We start from the raw sequence: 21,361 nt of genomic DNA on the forward strand, positions 1-21,361 counted from the left end.
AGTTATCAACACTTCCAGCAACAGGGAAAACGAGTACCTCTGAAGGAGAAGCCGGGCTGCACATCAGTGTTCACCATAGCAGCCAACCTACACCCCTCTTCCCAACTCAACAGTGTCTGACCTTTAAGAAACCATTCCTACCAAATCTCACCCCCACCCTATTAATACACAAGCTCTGCTTAAGCACAGTAGCCAAGGCTCTGAGTTTTGCACAAGTATTCATACAGTTGCGAATAACCCCAAAGGCTACTGACAATTATTTTGCAATATAAACCGTACACCAAGAAATCCATGGACTGGCTTTGCCATGATTGCAAACCTACCTATTTGTGAAGACATGAAGCCTGAGATCAGATTTCTCCAAAAACACAGTAATCCATAAAACAAAATGTATCATCAGAAAGCTTTAATTTTGTAACAAAGTATTTTTCAGTCACACTTGTCTTTGCCTTCTTAAGATTAAATTAGTATCTCATTGGACAAAGTAATGAAAAAGGAACTAGAGATGCTTTGTTTCCCCCTGATTCTGCTTTTTAATACAGGCTGTCAATTCATTTATTCTTTCAAAATTCAGCGGGAGATACCATGCGTAGCCTTGAAGGTAGGTAAGAAGTTCACCCTTTAATAAAGACAGACGTGAACAGGTGTTTATCAGTCACACGTTTCTTTCAACAAACAAATCTAAGCACTATGTGTACAGCCATCAACAAGACAAACCTAGTCTTTGCCTACATGCAATGTGAGACCTGATAAAATAGAAAGCTGAAGGGGCCTACATATGGGAGGAGAGCCATGGAAATCTTGCTAACCGTAAGCCAACAACTAGCCTTTACAGAGCTCTTAAGTTTACACGTGTCTGGTGATTTTTTTGTTTGTTTAGAGAGAGCAAGAGTGCACGCGCACAAGCATGCATACGTACACATTTAGGGGAGGGGGCAGGGGGAGGGAGCAGAGAGAGGGAGAGAGAATCCCAAGCAGGCTCCTTACCACCAGCACAGAGCCAAAGCAGCGTCAAACTCATGAACTGAGAGGTCACGACATGAGCCCAAATCAGGAATCGGATGCTCAACGGACTGAGCCACCCAGGTACCCCATGCCTGGTACATTTTAACTCTGACATCAGTTATCTAAGGTAGATACTATTTTTCCCCATTTACAGATGAGGCAATTCAGGCACAAAGATGAAGCAGCTTCTCAAGGTCACACAGGTAGTGAGTGTCAAGAGTGGGATTCAGAGGACTTACCTCTGGAACTGAGCCTTGACAATGGAGTAGGAATTTGCCAGGTGGATACTAGGAGGGGGGTGGGGAGCATTCCAGACACAGGGAACTGCAAGTACAAATGCTTCAAAAGGATCAAACCTGCAAGTTCACTCGCACTCAGGCTGCCTAGAGAAGAAAACAGGAATCCAGGACCGGGAAGTGGGAACGGTGGGGGCAGAAGAGACCGGAGTTGTGCCTCACAAGGGAGAGACTGAACGAATGGAAGCACAAGTTGATTGGGAGTGAGGTCAATTTTGTTTTAATAAAGTCAACACATTAATAGGAGCCACTGACCTTAACAACATCCTTTAAGCATGTTGGGTTAATTATTTATATGCATGACCTCCTTTTAGTTTCATTGCCACCTTGAGGGAGGTACTACAATTATCCCATTTTTACAAGGGAAGATACGGAGTCTCAAGGAGGACAGCTGGATTGTCCAGGGCTCTGCTGTTTGAATCAAGGAGCTGGGATTCAAAACCAAGGAGTCATGACCCAGAGCCCAGGCTCTCCGCTGCCTGCTCTAGGTGCCCAGCATCACCCCCCTCCTTCTCTGAGGAACGCAGAGGGGGAGGAGGGTGGCAGAAAGGGAAAATTCCCACTAAGGAGACGCTCCAGCCCAGCAAGCTTGTAGGGCATGGGCCAGAGGATAGGACATCTGAGTCCACCCAAGTGGCATTGTGGACAAAGTTCTGGCAGTGAGAACAAACGAAGAGTCTTGCTAACAGCCAGCTGTCTGAAGAGATGCTGATTCTGTGACTAAGAGAATGGGTGGAGATAAGCACCAAGAAGTGGGCACGGGGTAGGGAGAAAGGTGCAGAGTCAAGGTCTTCTAGGGCACAGACGAAGGGGGTCAGGCAGCTGAATGTCTAAGTCAAGAGCTGAGAGAAACCATCTGCTAAGAAGGTACAGGTTTGTCCCAAGACATGCTGAAGGGACTCAAGTGATGGAATGTGTCCAGAAACAATGTGAAGACAATGGACAGAAACCGAGAAAACTGTGCTATTCAGCAAAGACTCCTGTTTTCTTCTGTAAAAAATAAGCAGATAGCGTGTGTATGCATATATACGCTTCTGCGTCTGCCATATAGCTGCTTTCTTTAGAAACTATAGAAGGCGCTTTTTTGTTTGGTTTACAAGGAAGGCAGGAGGCCTTCAAAATTCTCTGAGAAACTAACTCTGTCTTCCACATGTGAGATTTTTAATTACTTCTAGGCGGTACAAGTCTGGACAAAGTAAGTTAGTTAAATGGTGTTATGCTTTTAAGAACTAAAAATGCTACAAACAGTTTGAGTATCGCCCAAGAGGTGCTTGGCCACTCTGAGCCCAAGTCACTGACGTCAGTAACTGCGCTTCGGGCATAAGCACTTACGGGCTCTGGACGGAAGCATGGCATGCTTACAGCGCTCCCGGGATATGCCATTTTCTAGCCTTATTTATGTTAGCTCTTCACCCTAAAAACACCACAGAGCAGCTTACCTGCTTTAGCCATCTGTGCAGAAGGCTATTTCTCCCGTTTCTAACAACAGAAAACTTCCCAGTGTTAACATGTAGCAAAAAGGAGAAACAAGAGAAAAAAAAAAAAAAAAAAGCCTCTTTGGTCCGCCCTCCCTGGCTGTTGCTACCTTGCAGTTTATGACATGCAGATAGAGGGAGGTCTGGTGAAGTGAACAAGGCAGCCGGAGAGCTGGTCCATTCCCGTGGAAACCACGAATCCCTGGGCACAGGCAGCTCTCCCTACTTTCCTGCGGGATTTCTTTTGTGCGACTTTGAGAGGGGCTCATGAATGATCTCTCAACGTGTGCCTGGCTCAGGCAAGCCGCACAGGGAGGGAGTAACCCAGCTGAGTGGGGGCAGAGCCAGCAAACACAGACCGCGCAGCGCTGGAAGTGGTTCTACTCGTGCATGCAGTTTTTGAAGTCAGCAAAACAGAAATCAAATTACTATCCTATTATGCTGGTCGATGCTCAAGAAGGGACTCTATGCTCGCTTAATTACCATGAGAGATGCGGCAAGTCACAGAACAGCAAAGTATGTCTAACGTGGGGACCCTGAAGACAAATGTAAGTTCTCATGCTGCTGTATTTTACTGCCGTGCAATTTTCTTTCTGGCTTGAAATCGTGCTTGGCCAAAATGTTACCATTTCCATGAGAATTGCTAGCGTGGAAAGTTGTCTGATCTTTGCTTAAGACTTTTTTTTTTTCCTTCTTTTATTAACTAAGAATAATGCAAATGGAAATTCCCGACAGCAGCTGGGAAATTCCCGACATTCAGCCTCAGACTTAGAACTATAACCCCAACTAGATTCAATTACTATGGGATTAACACTGGATGTATTTTTAATGGATTTTCTTAACGTAGAATGCCTCCCGCCCCACTGTTTTGGACTGCATGCTATTTTAATACTGCTGTGGCTAAACTAGTGTGATCAACATAACCAACAGAATGAGATAGAGCTCAGGGAGATTCCTGGTAATCACCAAACTTTTCTTTTCTGGCCAGGATCACCTCGTTTCTTCCTGAATCCTCAAAACTCTGCAACCTCTGTTAAAAAGTTCATTCTGCTTTTTTGACCTTGCTTTGAAGGAAAAAAAAAAAATGCAACCAACAAGACTCCCCTAACATTGTGACGGAAAGAAACAGAAGAAGCCACTGCAGTTCCTCAACAACCATTGTGATCATGAGGGAAAAAAGGCAACCCAAGGAGCCCAGCATGTACACCAGCTTCCGTGTGACAGAGCGTGAGGACAGAAAGATGAATGGCGGGCTGAGGCTCTGACTTGTTAGTTTTCCTTTACTTCAGCTGCTACAAATTCCGGCTTAGCAATGGATGTTCTTTTTGAAGAAAATGCTTCCTTGAGCTCCACTACAAACTCCTTAGTGCAATTACATGACGACACAAGGCTCTACAATAATGACTTTAACAACGGAGAAGCTAACACTTCAGATGCATTTAACTGGACAGTGGACTCGGAAAATCGAACCAACCTTTCCTGTGAGGGCTGCCTCTCACCACCCTGCTTCTCCTTACTTCATCTCCAGGAAAAAAACTGGTCTGCTTTGTTGACAGCTGTAGTGATTATTCTAACCATTGCTGGAAACATACTCGTCATCATGGCAGTGTCCCTAGAGAAAAAGCTGCAGAACGCCACCAACTATTTCCTGATGTCACTTGCCATAGCTGATATGCTGCTGGGTTTCCTTGTCATGCCCGTGTCCATGTTAACCATCCTATATGGTGAGTGGCGTTAGTTTCCCAGCTATACCCACCCTGGAAATAGCATGTGCATGTGAGGAGCAGATGAGCTGGGGCTCAAGGGACAAACTCAACACCAGGGTTTATTTATAGTCAAGGGTCTACGGTGTCAAACTCGTTAAATTTAAAGTGAACTTTCACATATTACACCATCTGACAACCTATTATTGGAGAGTTTGGGGCTTTGGGACACGTACATTTCATCTAGTAATTTTAAATGCCCCCAAAGAAGTCATAAAGCAGTAATCTGTCCTTCTGAATCCCCTTGATTTTCACTTCTGTAGATTCCCAAGTATTCCAGCCTCCGGGACAAAACACAGTGGTATCTTTGTCACAGTTTTCAGCACTTCTAATGGAGTGGTAAAACCTTCCCAGTTGCCTTAGAATATGTGCAGAGACAATCTCAGTGGTGCAGCGAGTGTGAGGTTAAAATATGCAGATTCTCCTTTAGAATAAATGAATTACTCCAGTTGTCAGTTGTTCCTACCCAGAGAAGCTAATTTGGAAGTGTGCCTCTGAATTATGCCGTCCGCTCTTTAAAAACACAGCCACACCAACTCCTCCCGTCTGGTTTGGAGGGTAGAAAACAAACGGGAAGACATTAATCCTGCTGTCTCCAACAGTTTCAAAGAGTCAGACCTCTCAGCAAGTCAGCAAACACTGGGACGGCTTCAGCGGAAAGCAGAATGTGAGGTTTCCAAGTCAGGAGTAATACAGCCAGATTTCTCTTTAAAACAATATTTAGACTGACATAGGCACACAGTCACTCAGAGCTGGAAATACATTATGGTCAGTGTAAGAGGGGATTTTTCTGGCCAGGTCTTAGGGGCTATATATGTATCACCCCAGCGCCGAGTCTGGAGGAGGAGGGAGATGGGCAACGCAGAGCAGGCGCCGGTTTGCACAGGGTCGATAATGCTTCCTTGCAAGGCCAGCCTCCGTTTGGCCACTCAAATGTCACACCGGGATGATTTCGTTAAATTCGCCGTCATTTCTCAGACAGGCTGCAAAGGTTCTGGCTTCCTCAAACCCCACCCCCTTAGAAGGCGAACTCCCGGAGTTGCGCACGACTCCCAGAGGTTCTGTCAGGGAACCAAAACCACAGCGCGGGGGGGGGGGGTGTGTGACCCCAGTGGCGGGGGGTGGGGGGTGACCCCAGTGGCAGGTGGGGGGCAGGCACCCGCCAGCTGGGTTAAGAAGCTAGGACCTGGCCAGGGCCTCCGGCTCGGGATCCAACTGCGCCCCCTGGCGGCGGCCACTCCGCGTGCAGCCTGTTCCAGCAGGAGTTGGACCTCTCCCCGAACCCATCACCGCAGGGTGAGGAAATGCTCCCTCCCTATCCTTGCCTCGGAAACCAGACTAGGCCCGCCCCAACTGCCTCCTCCCTGCAGAGCAAACTCCAGAGGCCAACATCAGTTCCGACCAGACGGAGCGGGGCTTCCCTCCAGGCACTGCAAATGAAGACGCTCCTGCTTTAGGTTTTCGTTGTTGGTTTTTCCCCCCTCCAAATAATCAGAGTGAAAAGCATTATGTCAGGCTGGTATCCTGCACCCTTTACTTTCCTAAATATAGGTGATGGCATTTTCACAGAGTCTGTTTGCGAATGTAGTTCATTCAGCTTTGTCAGTCTGGAATATCGCAAAGAAAGGCAATCTTGAGGACTTGCCTTTTCACAAGCACACAGATGCAACATCACTGCTTACACAGCTATCAAAACTAATACAGGTTAACCTGTTTGAACCCCTCTCCAACAAAGACAGGGCACTTCAAATATGCCTTATGGACCCTCCTCCCGCAGAGCTCCTCGTATTGGAATCATCAGGGACAGATTTGCAACACTTTGTTGGGGGCCCACCTCCACCCACACCCCTAGGCCCCGGGGACCCTAGAGAAAAGCTCTCCAAGCTGATTGCAAAGTGCAGCGGGGGCTGACAACCACTGCCGGCAGCAGCTGCTGCCCAAATGTGATCCTTCGACCAGCAGCACCACCTGGTGACTTGTTAGAAATGACTCTTCTGCCCCACTGCAGATTCACATCATCAGGACCTCCAGGTGGGGTCCGGCAGTACCATTTTAAGACCCCATCTAGGAAATTCTGAGGCTCCCTCAAGTTTGAGGGCCACTTCCCTGAAACAATGGTCAGGGCAAGAACACCATGCTTTTCTGCAGGTTTCCCCTACCCACAGGCAGGTCCCAAACTGGAGTTAAACATCCCCAAAAATTATGTAATTACTTTGTCTTTCCAAATAAAAATATTGTCCATCTGGACCTTTTAATCATTTATTCATTCACACCAATAGCATTTATTGGGAGACCACCAAATGCAATCACTGTGGAAGACTGAGGGGTTCTAGTGATTCGCAGGTGGGTCGAACCTCCGGGAACCTACAACATGTGTAAGAGGTGAACTGAAGGCAGTGCACTACAAGAGGAGCTTCAATAGAGGGGCTCAAAATACATCGAGGCTGCTAGCTCATTAAAGACAATAAAGGTCGATTCCGTTAGGCAGAGGAGATAGATCAAGAGAAACCCTGAAGACAACCCACATTAAGCACAACACCCTGGCCTAACTGCAGCCACAAGAAATTTCCAAACCTTGTGTTCCTCAGCTAGTATGGGCTTATTGTAAACACAATTTTTTAAGGCTTTTTAATATATTGAAAATCTGTGGTATTGCCCTGTGCCAGCACCGGTGCCTTTCCCCGGAATGGAAACCCTTCCGGCACGGTAGGTGCCACCCACCAAGAGGCCTGAGGTCCCTTACTAACGCTAACCTTCTGCATCACAGGCTATCGGTGGCCTCTACCTAGCAAACTCTGTGCTGTCTGGATCTACCTGGACGTGCTCTTCTCCACGGCCTCCATCATGCACCTCTGTGCCATCTCGCTGGATCGCTACGTTGCCATCCAGAATCCCATCCATCACAGCCGATTCAACTCCAGAACTAAGGCATTCCTGAAAATAATTGCTGTTTGGACCATATCAGTGGGTAAGTTGGGTACAGGATTTCAGGGTCTCATTTGAAAGGACAGGTCACACCTTCCAGAGGGACTGGTCCTGTTTTGTTGCCCTGAAACCTGACACCCTGAATCTCTGGGTGTTTTTTGCTGCTGTTTTTGCGAGAGAAGGTATAATGTAGTCATTATCAGGTTTGCTTTAGGAAGCAAAGTCTATTAACGTCACTGGCTGACAATGTCAAGCTTTCACAGTTAAGACCATACATACCTACGGCGCCAAAATTAGACCTAACTGTGCCAAAGCCACTTCCAGATGCTTTTTCCCCATCTCACACTTTCAAACTCAGTTCTCTACAATTCCCCCGGAGACCTCAGCATTTGTCATCACCAGACTGTGGTCAGTTTCAGACTACAGATCCCCACGCTGAACAACACACAGCTTCTGGAGACTGGGGAAAGGTGCTGGATTCTGTAACTCAGAGGCAGAGGACAGAAGACTTGCAGAGGCAGTACTTGCTCAGGGTCAAGACGTTTCTGCCTGCCTCATGCCTCTGTAAACCCTGGTCCTGTTATGTCACCACACCCCCAGAAGATCTCAACCCCCTTATGTTGATCACACACATTCACCACTCACCAGGATTGATGTTCTGTCACACACCCAGCAAACAGGAAAACCCGGGTAATGGAAGCCAGAGGGGCAGCTCCCAGGTAACTAAGTCAGTTGCACCTGTCACCTCAGCAGACTTGGTTTATAACCAGATTCCCCCGGGGTTTGCTTTAAAGCTGCAGAACTTTACAGGCAATAACACTGCACCTGCTTATGGTCACATGGGTACCAGCATCTACTAACATGAGAGACTATGGGATTTGATAGCAGGCTTGAGTCTACCCCACAGCATGTAATAGAAATCCTAGTTCATAGCTAACACGAGGATGGGGTTTTTTTGAGTTCCTATTGTTTGCCTTGCTGCTACAGATTCCTCTGCACAATAGGTAACTCCATCTTATGGATGAGGGAACTAGGGTTCAACAAGTGAAAAGACTCCTGCACAGCTAGCCAAAAGGACTCCCACAGCTAGCACATAGGACAGTGCCAAATTATGATGGAAATGCTAACAATCTGCATGATTTTTTAAGTTGTGTAGAGTCTTCTATTTTCCATTTTAAATTTCCTATTGCAGTTTGAACTAGATAGATCTCATTAAGCTTATTTGATCAATTAGGGATCCAGAGCAATGAAAGGTCTTGTGGGCTTGCCAGATCAGCTCTCCAACTAATGGCGGGACTGGGACTCCCACCCTTCTGGCACCAAGTCCTGCACTTACTGCTGAATGACCACCTTCTTTATAAAACCATATTTGCTTTACCAAAGTTTGTTGTTTCTGCATCTATGCAATCTTAGACTCGTTCTCTTTCAAGAGAAAGACTAGTGACTCTCAATCCCAGCTGCATCCCTGGGGAGCACTGTGATTTAATTCTTCTATGGGAGGGTGATTCTAAGAGTACAACTAGGGTTGAGGAGGACTGAAACAAATAGCAAGAGGTAATTAGCAAAAGTAGGCAATAATGCAAATGAAGTAAACCATGCTATAGTCAAGTTTTACCCTTGTACACTGTCCCATTGGTGAGACAGACACTAGGAGCACTACCCATCTTTTACCTTCTGCTGTACTAACAGCCCTTGCCCCATCTTAGTCAAGCTCAATAGCCCTAGAAGTAAGGGCTGTTTCTGAGCAAAGACTACCAACCGGGCAGCGTGTAAAGCACCTTACAGGAAATCAAGTGCAGAGAGGTTGCCCAGGACGACGTCACTCCATTCAGCCATCACTCCAGGAGGAAGGCAGGCTGCAAAGGTTGTGGGAGTGCTAGTAGGGGTCATCATCAATGAAGCCATGCTTACAGCATAGCTACTATGTGCTTAGCACTGAATGGACCAAGTTATGTATTTGAAGACCTCCAACAAGGTGGTGGGGGAAGGCAGGTAAGAAGACAAAAATGGAGTTTACCTAGGCTCTATATCACAGGTCTGAGATGTAAGGCTGAGTAGAGGACAGTTGGGGGAAAAAATTCTTAAGAACCCAAAGGAGCTTAGCCTAACTATTCTGAATTTTCTTGTGTTTCCATTTCTATTTTATATTTAGATACTTAGTTGAGATGGAATTTTGTGTATACAAAATAACGGGTTCTTTGACTAATTTCACTTAGCATCATACCCTCCAGTTCCATCCACGTAGTTGCAAATAGCAAGATTTCATTTCTTTTTGATTGCCAAGAAATACTCCATTGTATATATATACACCACATCTTCTTTATCCATTCATCCATCGATGGACATTTGGGCTCTTTCCATACTTTGGCTATTATTGATATTGCTGCTATAAACATGGGGGTGCATGTGTCCTTCGAAACAGCACACCTGTATCCCTTGGATAAATGCCTCGTAGCACAATTACTGGGTCATAGGGTTCTTGTACCAATGAACATAGCCTTTTCAGCATCTATTGATCAATAAACTGAAGGGAAAAAACTGGTATCTTGTTTTCTTCCTAGATTTGAATTTGAACTGCCCTTGCATTCCTGCAATACATTCCTAAATGAAATTGTTTTTGGAGGACCTTGTTAGTAAGTTTTTCTTAGAAAGATTCTTTTTCTAGCTACAGTAAGTAAATTTGGGGCATTACTCCCTCCTTCCACCATGGTCTTTATTTAAATAAGAACATTCTTTAAAAGTTATATAGAATTTAATTCTAAAGCTCTCTTCCTGCTACCTTTTCAAATGTTATCTTCTAATTGCAACCCTAACCTTTCTTCAGTGGTTATTTACATTTTCTACCTTGCCTTGGGTTAGTAATTACAAAGTTAAAATTTTCTTTCATACTGATTATTAAATGCAATTCTTGCCTTAACATCAAAGTCAACTGATCTTAGTATAGCTATGCCAGTTCCCTTTTGGTTATCATACTCTGGATCTATCTTATTCCATCTTACTACTGTTACTTTTTTGATTTAATAAAGTATATTGCTTTTAAGCAGCAAATAGTTTTCTTTGTAATCCAATCTTTACCTTTTAATTGGAGTATTTACTCCATTTATATTTCGTGTAACCCATATATGCAGTATTTGGGTTTAAATTTACCCAGTTATTTTTCTTTGTATCTTCACATTTATTCTAAAAAAATTTTTTTTATTAGTTTTCTTTATTTTTGAGAGGCAGAGACAGAGCATGTGTGGGGGAAGGGCAGAGAGAGAGGGAGACAGAATCGGAAGCAGGCTCCAGGCTCCCAGCTGTCAGCACAGAGCCCGATGCAGGGACCGAACTCACGAACCATGAGATTATGACCTGAGCCAAAGTTGGACGCTCAACCGACTGAGCCACCCAGGCACGCCTATCACATTTATTCTATATTCTGGTTTCTAACCTTGCTTCAGTGGCCTCATCAAGAATTATTCATTCATTATTCCCTTTATAAGCTTGTTATTTCTTTTAAATCCTTTTAGTGATTTAATATTCATTTTTTACCTAAAAGAGTACAACACAAATTACCTTAGTATTTGTTGGATAGTGGAAAACCTTTGGAATAGTTTAACCCACGTACCCCTAGATTTCCTATTTTTTCCTATTTCCTAATTTTAAGAATCCTTTTAAAACCCCTAGGACTTAAGTGTTCTTCTCCCTACTTCCCATATACTAACCATTTCTGTTGCTGTTCATTACTTTGGTCATTTCCATGATTCTGCTGGCCTTCATATTCCTTACTTCTGAGGAATTTCTTTTAGCCTAAGTATGTAATTTTCTTTCAGTTTATTATTCTCAACACCTTTATTTTGCTGTCTTTTTTTAAGCAGGATTTTTGCCCAGTCAATAATTCCAAGTTTCTAGTTTTCCAGCAACTTAGAAGTGGCATTCTCAAATTCTAGCTTTTAGGATTTTGTTTGATTGTGAGAACTCAGCTGTCTGACTTAGCGGTGTTCCTTAGAAACCACCATATCTCTTGCTACCCTTTGCTGCTTTGGGATTTTTTCTTTGTATCTTAGCAATTTTACTATGATGGGCGTACATGAGCTTTAGCTTTGGTTTTGTCCTGCTTGGTCCTTTTATCTATTCTTGTATTTGTTACTCAGTGTCTTTTGTTAATTTAGCAACACTATTGGCCATTGTCTTTTCAAGTACTGCTTCTGCCACATTCTCTCCCCCCAACACATTTCTTGGACTCCAGTTTCATGGATGGTGGAACTTTCATGGTTAGGACTCAACTTTTCTACTTTTCATCTTTAAGTCTTTAGTCTGGGCAGTTTTACTGCATTTTCTTCTGGATTATTAATCCTCTCTCCAGCTACTTCTAATTTGCTGTTCAACCTACGTATTATAGCCTTAATAGTTCAGTGTTTTTAGTTTTGTTATTTCCAACAAATTCTTTTTGTATGTATTTAGTTCTCTGGAATAATTCTCCATGTTTTTAACAGTTTTCTTAAATACTGAATCACAGGTGTCTATATAGCTGAGTTACCTGGGGATTTCTATTTTCTGGGATCTTTTTTCCCTTTGGCTCTTAGTATGCCTGGTAATTTTTTTAATACTGGACACTGAGAAAAATTGTGAATATTCTCTCTTGATAGGGGTTCTTTAGCTTCAGCAGGCAGTTACAATAATCTCCTTAATCCAATCAGGGATTGAGTTTATTTTAGTCTGACTTCATAAGCACTTATTTTTAGTTTACCCTTATACCTAAGGGTATAGTCCTTCATGACCTCAAATGAAAGCCTCAAGCGTTTTCCATTTTGCGCAACTCTGATCACCTATCTTCTCAGCACTTTAAGGACTGCTGCTGACTCTTCAGCTACTCAGCCTCTCACTCTATCCCTCTAACTAACTGGTATATGACTACTTGGCAGAAGTGGATCACGTTAATACATTCTTTGTGCTCCCTTCACTCCTGAATCTTAATTCCTGAAATCCTGGCTGCCTTGGTAGCCCTAACTCCAATTTTTGATCTCCCTAACTCCTGAGACAAGGCTTTGAGCCTTGAGTTCTGCTTTATTTCAAACTATTACCATACCTTTTCCTCATTTGAAATTGTCCAGTGCATCTTTTCTCCTCTCATTTTTGTCGTTGTTCCTTTTATATTTTCACAACTTGTGTTTAACACACCATCTGCCTACTTCTGCCTTTTGAGGAAGAAATTCAGCCTATGTTACTGTCACAATTGACAGTTTTATTCTTCTATTTCACATGCTTTCCTTTGTAGTAGCTCATTTTCCCTATTTCTCAGGTTTACTCAATTGTACAAGGCCTTCATTTCCTTCACCCATCCCAGCAGTTTGGATTAGCTGGTTTTTCCATTCCTTTCATTATCCCAAATCATTTCACTGATATTTCTATTAATATATCATAAATAATCCTTCTAAGGTTGTTTCATTTCCTCGTTCACCCTGAGGCCAAAAATCACAGACTTTTCCATAACTTTAAAAGAACTTAGTAGTGAAATAGCTTTTTAAGTCAAAAAAATGCACAAACTGTCAATATCCAGACATACCTGACTACCTGAGAAAAAATTTTATGGCTAAAAAATCAATATGAACAATCAAAAGAAAAATTTCTGTGTATATGAAGAGACCAAGGGTTGACATTTCCAACCTACAGTAAGTACCTACATTTTGAAAAACAAAAAGACAACCCATAAAAAAAAACTAGGAAAAATATAAACAGGAACAGGAACAAAATGGACAATAAATGCTGGGGAAAAAAGGACAATAAATCGACTGGAAAATGCTTAGCTTCTATAACAGTCACGGAACTGTAACTTAAAACAATGCATTACCATTGTTCACCAGTCTCAAAGTTAAAATGAGTAGGGCACCACACTAGGTGTTTCCACGTGTACTCACATTTGTGTGAATATGAATCGCTCTTGGACAGTCTAGCCAAAGTTATTAGAATTTTACCTACTTCAGATCATCTGTTCTACAGAAAAACCAAAGTAGATGTAAGAATCTATGCCTACAATATTAAGAGGTGCAACAGTCTTGGGAAGTAGCAGAAAAGAAGGTTGGATTATGGTTTGTTGTATTGTTTTTATCCTAATTACAGAACATTTTGTAGCTCTTAAGAATACAGAGGTGGGGTTATTGGATATTCAACTGGAAAACTGGCCATGGTTCTAAGTGAAAAAAGATTTCAGCATGGTGTGGACGATATGAGCCCCTGCTGGTAAAGTAGGAATTTATGGAGATCTATTAGCAAGGAGAATCTGAGGACTTCACATTTGCCAACAAGGTGAAATTAGGGAGAAAAAATGGCAGGATTATTGTATTTTCCCTTGTATTCTTCTGTATAGTTTTGTCCCAAATATTGTTCTGATGATCAAGAATGAAACATTTCCATCTGTGGCATGGGAGAGGCTTCATGGAGACGGTGGCGGACCTTCCAAGCTGGCTCGAATCTAGCATACGGCAAACCTTGGGGACCACAGCCTAGATAGCTCGTTTTCTCCTGCACTTGGCGTTTCTGAGATTTGCTGCTGCCTCCCCTGCTTACTGCTACCAGCTTGGTCATTTTGCCGTTGCCAAGGCTTTCATCCAATTCTGAGGCAAATGAACGTAATTACAAATCAATTGCACTTTCTATTTGTGAGCTTCTTTGAGTCAAGAATTGATGACAGAAAAGATTGAGGCATTAGATTAAGAATGATCCCAGGGTTCTTTGGATTTCATCATCCCTTCATAAACCCAATTCCCATGATCAGAGGCAACCATGACTTCGCTACAATGTATAAAATAAGCAAACCCTTTCCCCTCAATGATTGCCTTGCTAATGTCATGTAACAAGAGAAAATACTTTATTCCCCAACTGTCTTTAACAAGTCTAAGTGTAAGTTAGATGGAAAAAGTGAAATAGACTTTTTCACAGTCATTCACGTGACAGGCAAAGACACCTATGTAAATTTTTTCTTGCATTTCAGAAATCTATTTGCAGCTCATGGAATCATTTTTTAGTATCATGGGTCCAAAAAGAAAGATTTTTTGCCTCCCTCCTCAAGGCTATGCCTGACTATGTATTCTCTACATTACTACTTTTATAGTAGGAGAAAGGCCAGCTGTGTCACATGTATTCAGAACCTGTGTTTTCACAAACTGACAGCAGGCAGAAATCCTCAAATTAAATGCCTCGGCCACTAGGTACAACCTCTTGCCTTCGAGCAAGTCAAAAATTTACCTTCTTAGTGCAGATTGATAAAGAAACTGAGGGACAGTGGAAGTATCTCGGTGTAGCCTTAATATTTTGTATAGGACTTTGAGTATCTTTAGACAATTTTCTATCTTGTTCGGTATGGTCGGTGGGTCACAGATCTGGGTTATAAGGTAAAAGCCTGGAGTATCACTATCTGTCACTCCTAATCTCTGTGACAGAGCAAGTTTACTAACCTCTCTGTACCTTAGGTTCCCCAAGCACGATGACAGTAATAGTACCTATGTCCTGACATTTAGGGACTGAGTCAATATAGTGTTTGTGTTTTAAGTGTTACAACATGTAAACCTTTCTGTAAGGTTCTTGGGTTTTTTTCCTAACAAGTTATCGGGATTAGCATTTTGTTTCTTTTCAGGATTGATCTATGTATTCCCAGTACGTTACTACTGGTCACTTGACATTGGTGGTTTTTACCACAGGGATTTTTGTTTTGGGGTATGTTCTTTTCTTCTTTAGGTCTTCTGATTTTTGAGTTACTAAAATTGCCTAAATTATTAACAATATAAAAATCAATAAAAGTAATGGAAGATTAAGTCTTTGAGCCATTTAGAGAATTTAACCTGCAATTTTATTCTTTCTACATTGCTACTTATGCCTTTTTTCCCCTTATTTGACATGCCACTTTATCATAATCTGAGTTCCCATATATGTATTTGGGTTTATTTCTGGACTTGTTTTGTTCATCTGTTTGTTCTTTTACCCAAGGTGTATTTTGGATTAAGAATACATAATAGCATTTATTATCTTATATCAACTCCCTCATCCTTTTCAGACTTTCCATGACCATTTTCACTTGCTTTGAGTTTTAGAAATCACATCTAGCTCCAGGGGGAAAAAAAAATACTTTTACTGAAATTGCATTTAGCTTAATCAACTTTCTAGAACTTTTGGGTGGTATACTTGTGTATCTTTTGGGTCTTTTCTACTTTTCTGTGTTTTTGTAAGCAGACTCCAATTCAATATGGAATGAACTGAACATATATAAACAAATATAACTATCTAAAATTCTAGCATTTGGCATTTTAAAAAGCCATATGCACATAGGTCCAAGAGAAACAGTAGTCAACTATGCTTCATTTTTCTATCAGATCCTATCTTCTGGGGGAAAAAAAAAAGTTGCAAAATACAAACTGAATTAACTGAATCAAATGAGCTCAACACCAGTGTTCTGCTGGCCTTTATGCTGGGGCCAATTCCCAGCTCCACTGCCTGAAACCAAGTATCTAAGGAGTCTGCCTGGGATTCTTTCCTCTGGAATCTGATGGGTTTATGCCCAGCTCCCTTACTGCCAGGAGTCAGCCCAGGAAGTGGGGTCCAGAGACTCAAGCAACCAGGACAGGAGGCCAATGGGTCACCTGTTCTGTCTCCCACTGCTGGGAGATCACAATGTAGGCTAGCACCCACCAGGACACAAAGGCAAACCTGACGAATTAATCTACATCTTCCTTCCCGTTGGTTTCTGTAGTCATTTCATCTCCTGGGTGAAGTGAAACTGCCCCCCCCCAACTTTTTTTTTTTGCCTCTGCCATCCTGCATTGTCTTAATCCAGGAGCTCTGGGCACCACCTCAGCCTGCAGGTGAGTGGGCCAGTGTCCATGAACAGGGATGCTCACCGCCACACACAGATGGCTGTCCTTCCCAAGAGGAGCACAGTGCCAGACAAGCTGCCAAGTGGCCAGCCCCCGCAGGGCCTCTACCCACTCAACCCACCTTCTCTTATCCCTTGAGTTCCACAGTCCTTTCCCTTTCTGCCCACAGGTGCAGAATTTAGGGACCTCTTCCCTGCTGACCAGCGCTTCTCATACTCAGGAACACCACAGAAAGGCTAGGCTTTTGGAGGACATGTCCTTGATTGTCCTCCAGGATGCTCGCCCATGGATAGGAAGCCATTTAATGGTCCACGCAGCTCAAAACCTGCCAGACTGACAGCTGACTTCTTTCTGCATGGCAGACTCAGCCATAGCTATGGGACAATATGCTCAATAAAATGGCACTTAGCATATACTCTCCAGGGTTACTGGAAACTGGTGAGAACATTAACAACTGATTTTGGTGGTAAAGAAGAAGGGCTTATACTTTGTCTGTCTGCTGCTGTGGCCTGCTTATGGACTTTGTTGCTCTTTTTATCACTCCCTCAAGGAAAATGAGGAAGGAAAGGAGGGACAGGACTCAGACTTTTGTTGCCTCTGACCATTTTTTAAGTTTTACTTAGCGTGTGCTAGTGAGGTGCGGGTGGCCTAGAGCAGGGGGGAAGATCCCAAGCATGGAGGCCAACATGGGACTTGATCCCGTAAACTGTGACATCATGACCTGAGCTGAAATTAAGAGCCGCTCTGCCTTGGGTGACTGAGTCACCCAAGCACCCCACTTCTGGCCATTTAAAGCAGAGGACTAGCGTCCATTTACTGCCCCTCCATGCCCATGGGCTGTGTCAGGAAACTTCAGGTTATGGAGGCTTTTACTTTTTCCACATCTAACCATTCCTTCTGGGGTAGATAGTAGGAAGCCTCCAGTCAGAGACTATGGTAGATCATCTGATTGATAGGTTATCACCAGCCCCCTTCATGTCCTAGTACCTGCTTCTTCGTTGGCCCAACAAAACTCCAACCCTGGATCACTCAGACCACCAGCCCTCACTGTTGCTGCACCCACGTAACCAAGAGCTTTTGGAGAAAGTAACCCACTAAATTTCATGGCACCATAGATCCCTGGTTTCCAACTTTGCCTGGACCCTCACTCTGGTCAGTGCTTTGGTTTGTCCCTAGTGGATCTTTCAAGTCTTTTCCTATTTAAGTTTTCTCAATCTCAGACATTCATTTTCCATATAGATAACCTTATCCCATCCTCCTCCAAGAAAAGGCCATCAAGCCCAATTCCCCCTTTCCCTACTTCTACTTCCCATTTCCAATTTCCAAATAGGCATTCTAGGACCATCCATGTTCTTCTGTACTTTGTCTCTACTTCCTGTCCTTCCCCAAAGTGTCTTCAACGCCTCCCCATCCTCTCTGATTTAGCTCCTTAACAATTCCACCCTTGCTTGTTCCATCTTGTCACATTGTTCACCCTCAAAGCACCATCCAGCTTTGGCCGCCCTCCTTTTCATTGTTCCCAAGGTCACCAAAGCCTTTCTCATTTCCCGTATCTGGAAGGCTTTAATAATATACTCAAGTAATATGTAAATACCTTCTCAATGTGAAAGTCAAGCAGTTCGGACTACGGAGAACACAAAGTCACTTTCATCTCTTCTGCCTTTCCTGACCAGAACCCACTGAGGTAACCTTGAACCTCACCTTACCATTCAACGCAGAGCACAGGCATGAGAGGAGCAAGTGAGTAGTACCGAGCAAAGATCCCTCAGATTTCAGCCCTTTGACAATGCCCCTCAGTCCCCTTTCATCTGTCTCTCCTTGGACTCTGCACTTCAAGCTGTTCCTTCTAAACCCTGCTGGCCTTCGCTGCAGTTGCTCTGGTTTGGCCCTTTCTTCAAGTTCTGCGTTTTCTAAACCAGATCCCATCTGCTGTCCTCCATCATTTGTGAATTACTAATGAGTGTACATTCTTTACATGGGTTATTCCAGTTAATTTTGACCTGTGCGTTTTGTTTTTTAATCAAAGGAATTTTAGGGTTGTCTACACAACCCTGATTCAAAGAGATTTCTCATTCCTTGTCTACTCTTTTATGTATTTAATTCAGATTAATCTCTCCTTCAAAACATTCCTCTGTTCCTTTACTACCTCCCAGAAGAATCACTGTGAAGGTTTATATGAGGAATCATATTTACAGGCTACACTCAGATAGTTAAGACATGACCAATTCCTACCACATTTAAGGATACCACTTAGTTAACACATTTGATATTAGGAACTTTGGAAACCACCCAGGATATAGGAACCCAAGATCTGATTACTAAGGGATCCTTTTTGCTTCCGATACAGCAATTACCCCATCTAGTTTTGTTTTTGTTTTTTTTATTTTAATTAAAATTTCATTTCATCCAATGAAAGATACTCCACCCTGTCTGGGAGAAAGTTGATGCTCATTGGTTGTCTTATTTGGCCCAGTGGTTAGTGTCTGCCTTACGCACTGGCTAATGAACCCCTCATAAATGCCCATGTTGTACTATAAACCATGTACCTGTGGTTTCTCTACTCAGAGGGAAAGGAGAGGGTCCTCTTACATTTCCCAACTACCTAAGTTCCCAGCACCTTCCTGTACATTCCTATCAGCATTCTATTGTGGCTCCCATCACTATTCAGGCATCACCATTCTTAGATGTATATTGAGGCATTACCTTTTGGATGCCATGATGAAAAGTCACCATGTCTGCCCTATCATTCTGGCTTAACACACATGCTCCCCCGACGTATACCTGAAGACATCATTTCTTTTGATTGGTCTCCTAAAGCCACCTATCAAGGAATCAAACACCTAGGAGACAAAGGCAGAGTGTATTTAGCCATATAGAGGAGCTCAATCATGTTGTTTCAACTAAGTAAATCAACTAGAAAAGGATGGAGGAAGACCTGGAAGAATGGATAGGGAAGCAAAGGGAGGGAAAGCAATAGGGTTTCTTCAGAGGCCCTTGTAGTTTTTCCCTGATACCAAGTCATATTTAAAGTAATAGGTCCCCTATGCCAGCTGTTTTACATACAGGACCTCAGTTAGCCAAGCGTAGCTTTTTTCAGTATTCAGATGTAAGGTCTGTTACCATAGAAACAGGTTTGGCAAGCCGGGTCAAAGCAGCAGCAGAGACCTACCATGAGCATTACACTAACTTCAGGCAAATGTTCAAAGTCACACTTTGGTCTCTTCTTTAACTTGGTGCTTTAAACTCAGCAGGAGAGCTTTATTAAGTCAAGCAAAAAATAGTTATTAATGAGGTTTCATTTTTGACTTAGATTTCTCATAAAATTGATAGCAGTCACACAACAGTGTGACTTGGTAATGTTCCTCTAGGGAATGGAAAACTTTCAGATTCTGGGTATGGTGTTCAGAACCGCCCCCCACCCAGCCCTTTTCTCCGTGAGCTGTCATAGCCACCACTTGCTCATCTGCATATTTTGAGGTATTTTATGGTTTAGCTAAACACTTGGATTGTTAGAGAAAACTGAAAGACTCAAAGAAGATGACTGAATTGTGAAAGTGAAGTATTTCTCTAAGCATCCCTAGTAGCCATTCTCAGACCAGTTTCTGAAACTATGTGCAACAAAATTGACAACCCATAACTGAAGACCATTTCCACCCTTGGAGGAGAACTTCCTTTGTGTCTGAAGGAGGACTTTTCTGTAACCATGGAAGTACCTTAAAATTACTGTAAAATGCACATGCTTGGGGCCCATTCCCAGATCGTCTGGTTCAACAGGAACAGAGAAGCCCAGGAATTTTTATACCTCAAGAAGCACTGCCCGGACTATCAGTTTGGCATTTGAATTTTTTTTTAATGTATATTTTCATGTATCATACTGCATGTATTAAGATTTCAGATTGTATGTATTTGTCAAGAACCAGGTCAGCATTTCCACTGGTACACAGCTGTTCAACCATGAAGAACATACGAGGCTTTTAACAAGGGCGGGGAGGGGCAGGGTCAGGTCTTACTGGTCTGTGTTCTTTACTAATAACAGTAGATAGTCACTAATTTCTTGCAAAACTGACCAATAATGAGCCAATCCCGATTTCCTCAGTTTTCCTTTCAAATCTGTCAAGGTAATAAAGTACTTTCTCACATCTAAAGGAAGATCATGATATTTTACAGATATCACGACCCATCAGTAATATTACCAGAATTTAAGAGGTAAAATACAATTAAGACCTAATTTCCCTGGAGCTCTTTTGAAAGGGTTTAGAAAATTTTACATCTTACATGGGATTTGTCTAGAATTAAATTACATTTTGATGATCCTAACTTTCTAATTCCACTTTCTACTCTTGGGTCTCAATACCTAGAATGGTCAGCAAGCCTCTGAACAAAGATGCTTTTGTTCCTGTAGCAAAGAATTCTATTTCTAGATCTGCATTCAACCTTCAGAATCATGCTCAGAACAAGTTGTGTGTCAAAATATGGAGGAGAGCACTGAAACCACTTACTGGCCTGCCCAGACAGTGTTACCTCCAACTATCTGTTCCCCTATTTGGAAAGTGTGTCAGCTCTTCATAATTATTTTGAAATGGGGATGGTTCTTGGGTGACTAATATACAGACCCTATTGAAAGAGTAATGCTAAATAGCCTAGCTTCAGAATGATTTGCTTTTCTTTTTCCATAAAGATTGAAGGCAGAGAAGACATCGCTTATTTAGCAACCCAATCAGTGGCTCAGCAGCCAGGATATAAACAGGATATAAACAGAATTAGAGCAGGTGAGGAGTAACGAATCTAAAGGGGTTTTTTTGTTTTGTTTAGCCCAGATCCAGTTTCAAGTAGAACTCAGTAGAGAGCAATCATAAAAGATAGGGTCTTGGGGCGCCTGGGTGGCGCAGTCGGTTAAGCGTCCGACTTCAGCCAGGTCACGATCTCGCGGTCCGTGAGTTCGAGCCCCGCGTCAGGCTCTGGGCTGATGGCTCGGAGCCTGGAGCCTGTTTCCGATTCTGTGTCTCCCTCTCTCTCTGCCCCTCCCCCGTTCATGCTCTGTCTCTCTCTGT

The 21,361-nt window shown here is 42.9% G+C and overlaps 1 protein-coding gene across 1 annotated transcript in view; it reads left to right on the top strand.

Annotated features, from left to right (window-relative positions):
* The first annotated feature begins 2,869 nt into the window (after positions 1–2,869).
* The window catches only part of HTR2A (5-hydroxytryptamine receptor 2A), a 56,764-nt gene continuing 38,272 nt past the window's right edge, over positions 2,870–21,361 (top strand). The window contains exons 1-3 of the mRNA XM_007085398.3: positions 2,870–3,324; positions 3,765–4,500; positions 7,307–7,507. Coding sequence (XP_007085460.2) covers positions 4,089–4,500; positions 7,307–7,507 — 613 coding nt within the window. The 5' untranslated portion in view covers positions 2,870–3,324; positions 3,765–4,088. The remainder of the gene's footprint in view (positions 3,325–3,764; positions 4,501–7,306; positions 7,508–21,361) is intronic.

Source organism: Panthera tigris, chromosome A1, assembly GCF_018350195.1.
Source record: "Panthera tigris isolate Pti1 chromosome A1, P.tigris_Pti1_mat1.1, whole genome shotgun sequence".
Lineage (NCBI taxonomy): Eukaryota > Metazoa > Chordata > Mammalia > Carnivora > Felidae > Panthera > Panthera tigris.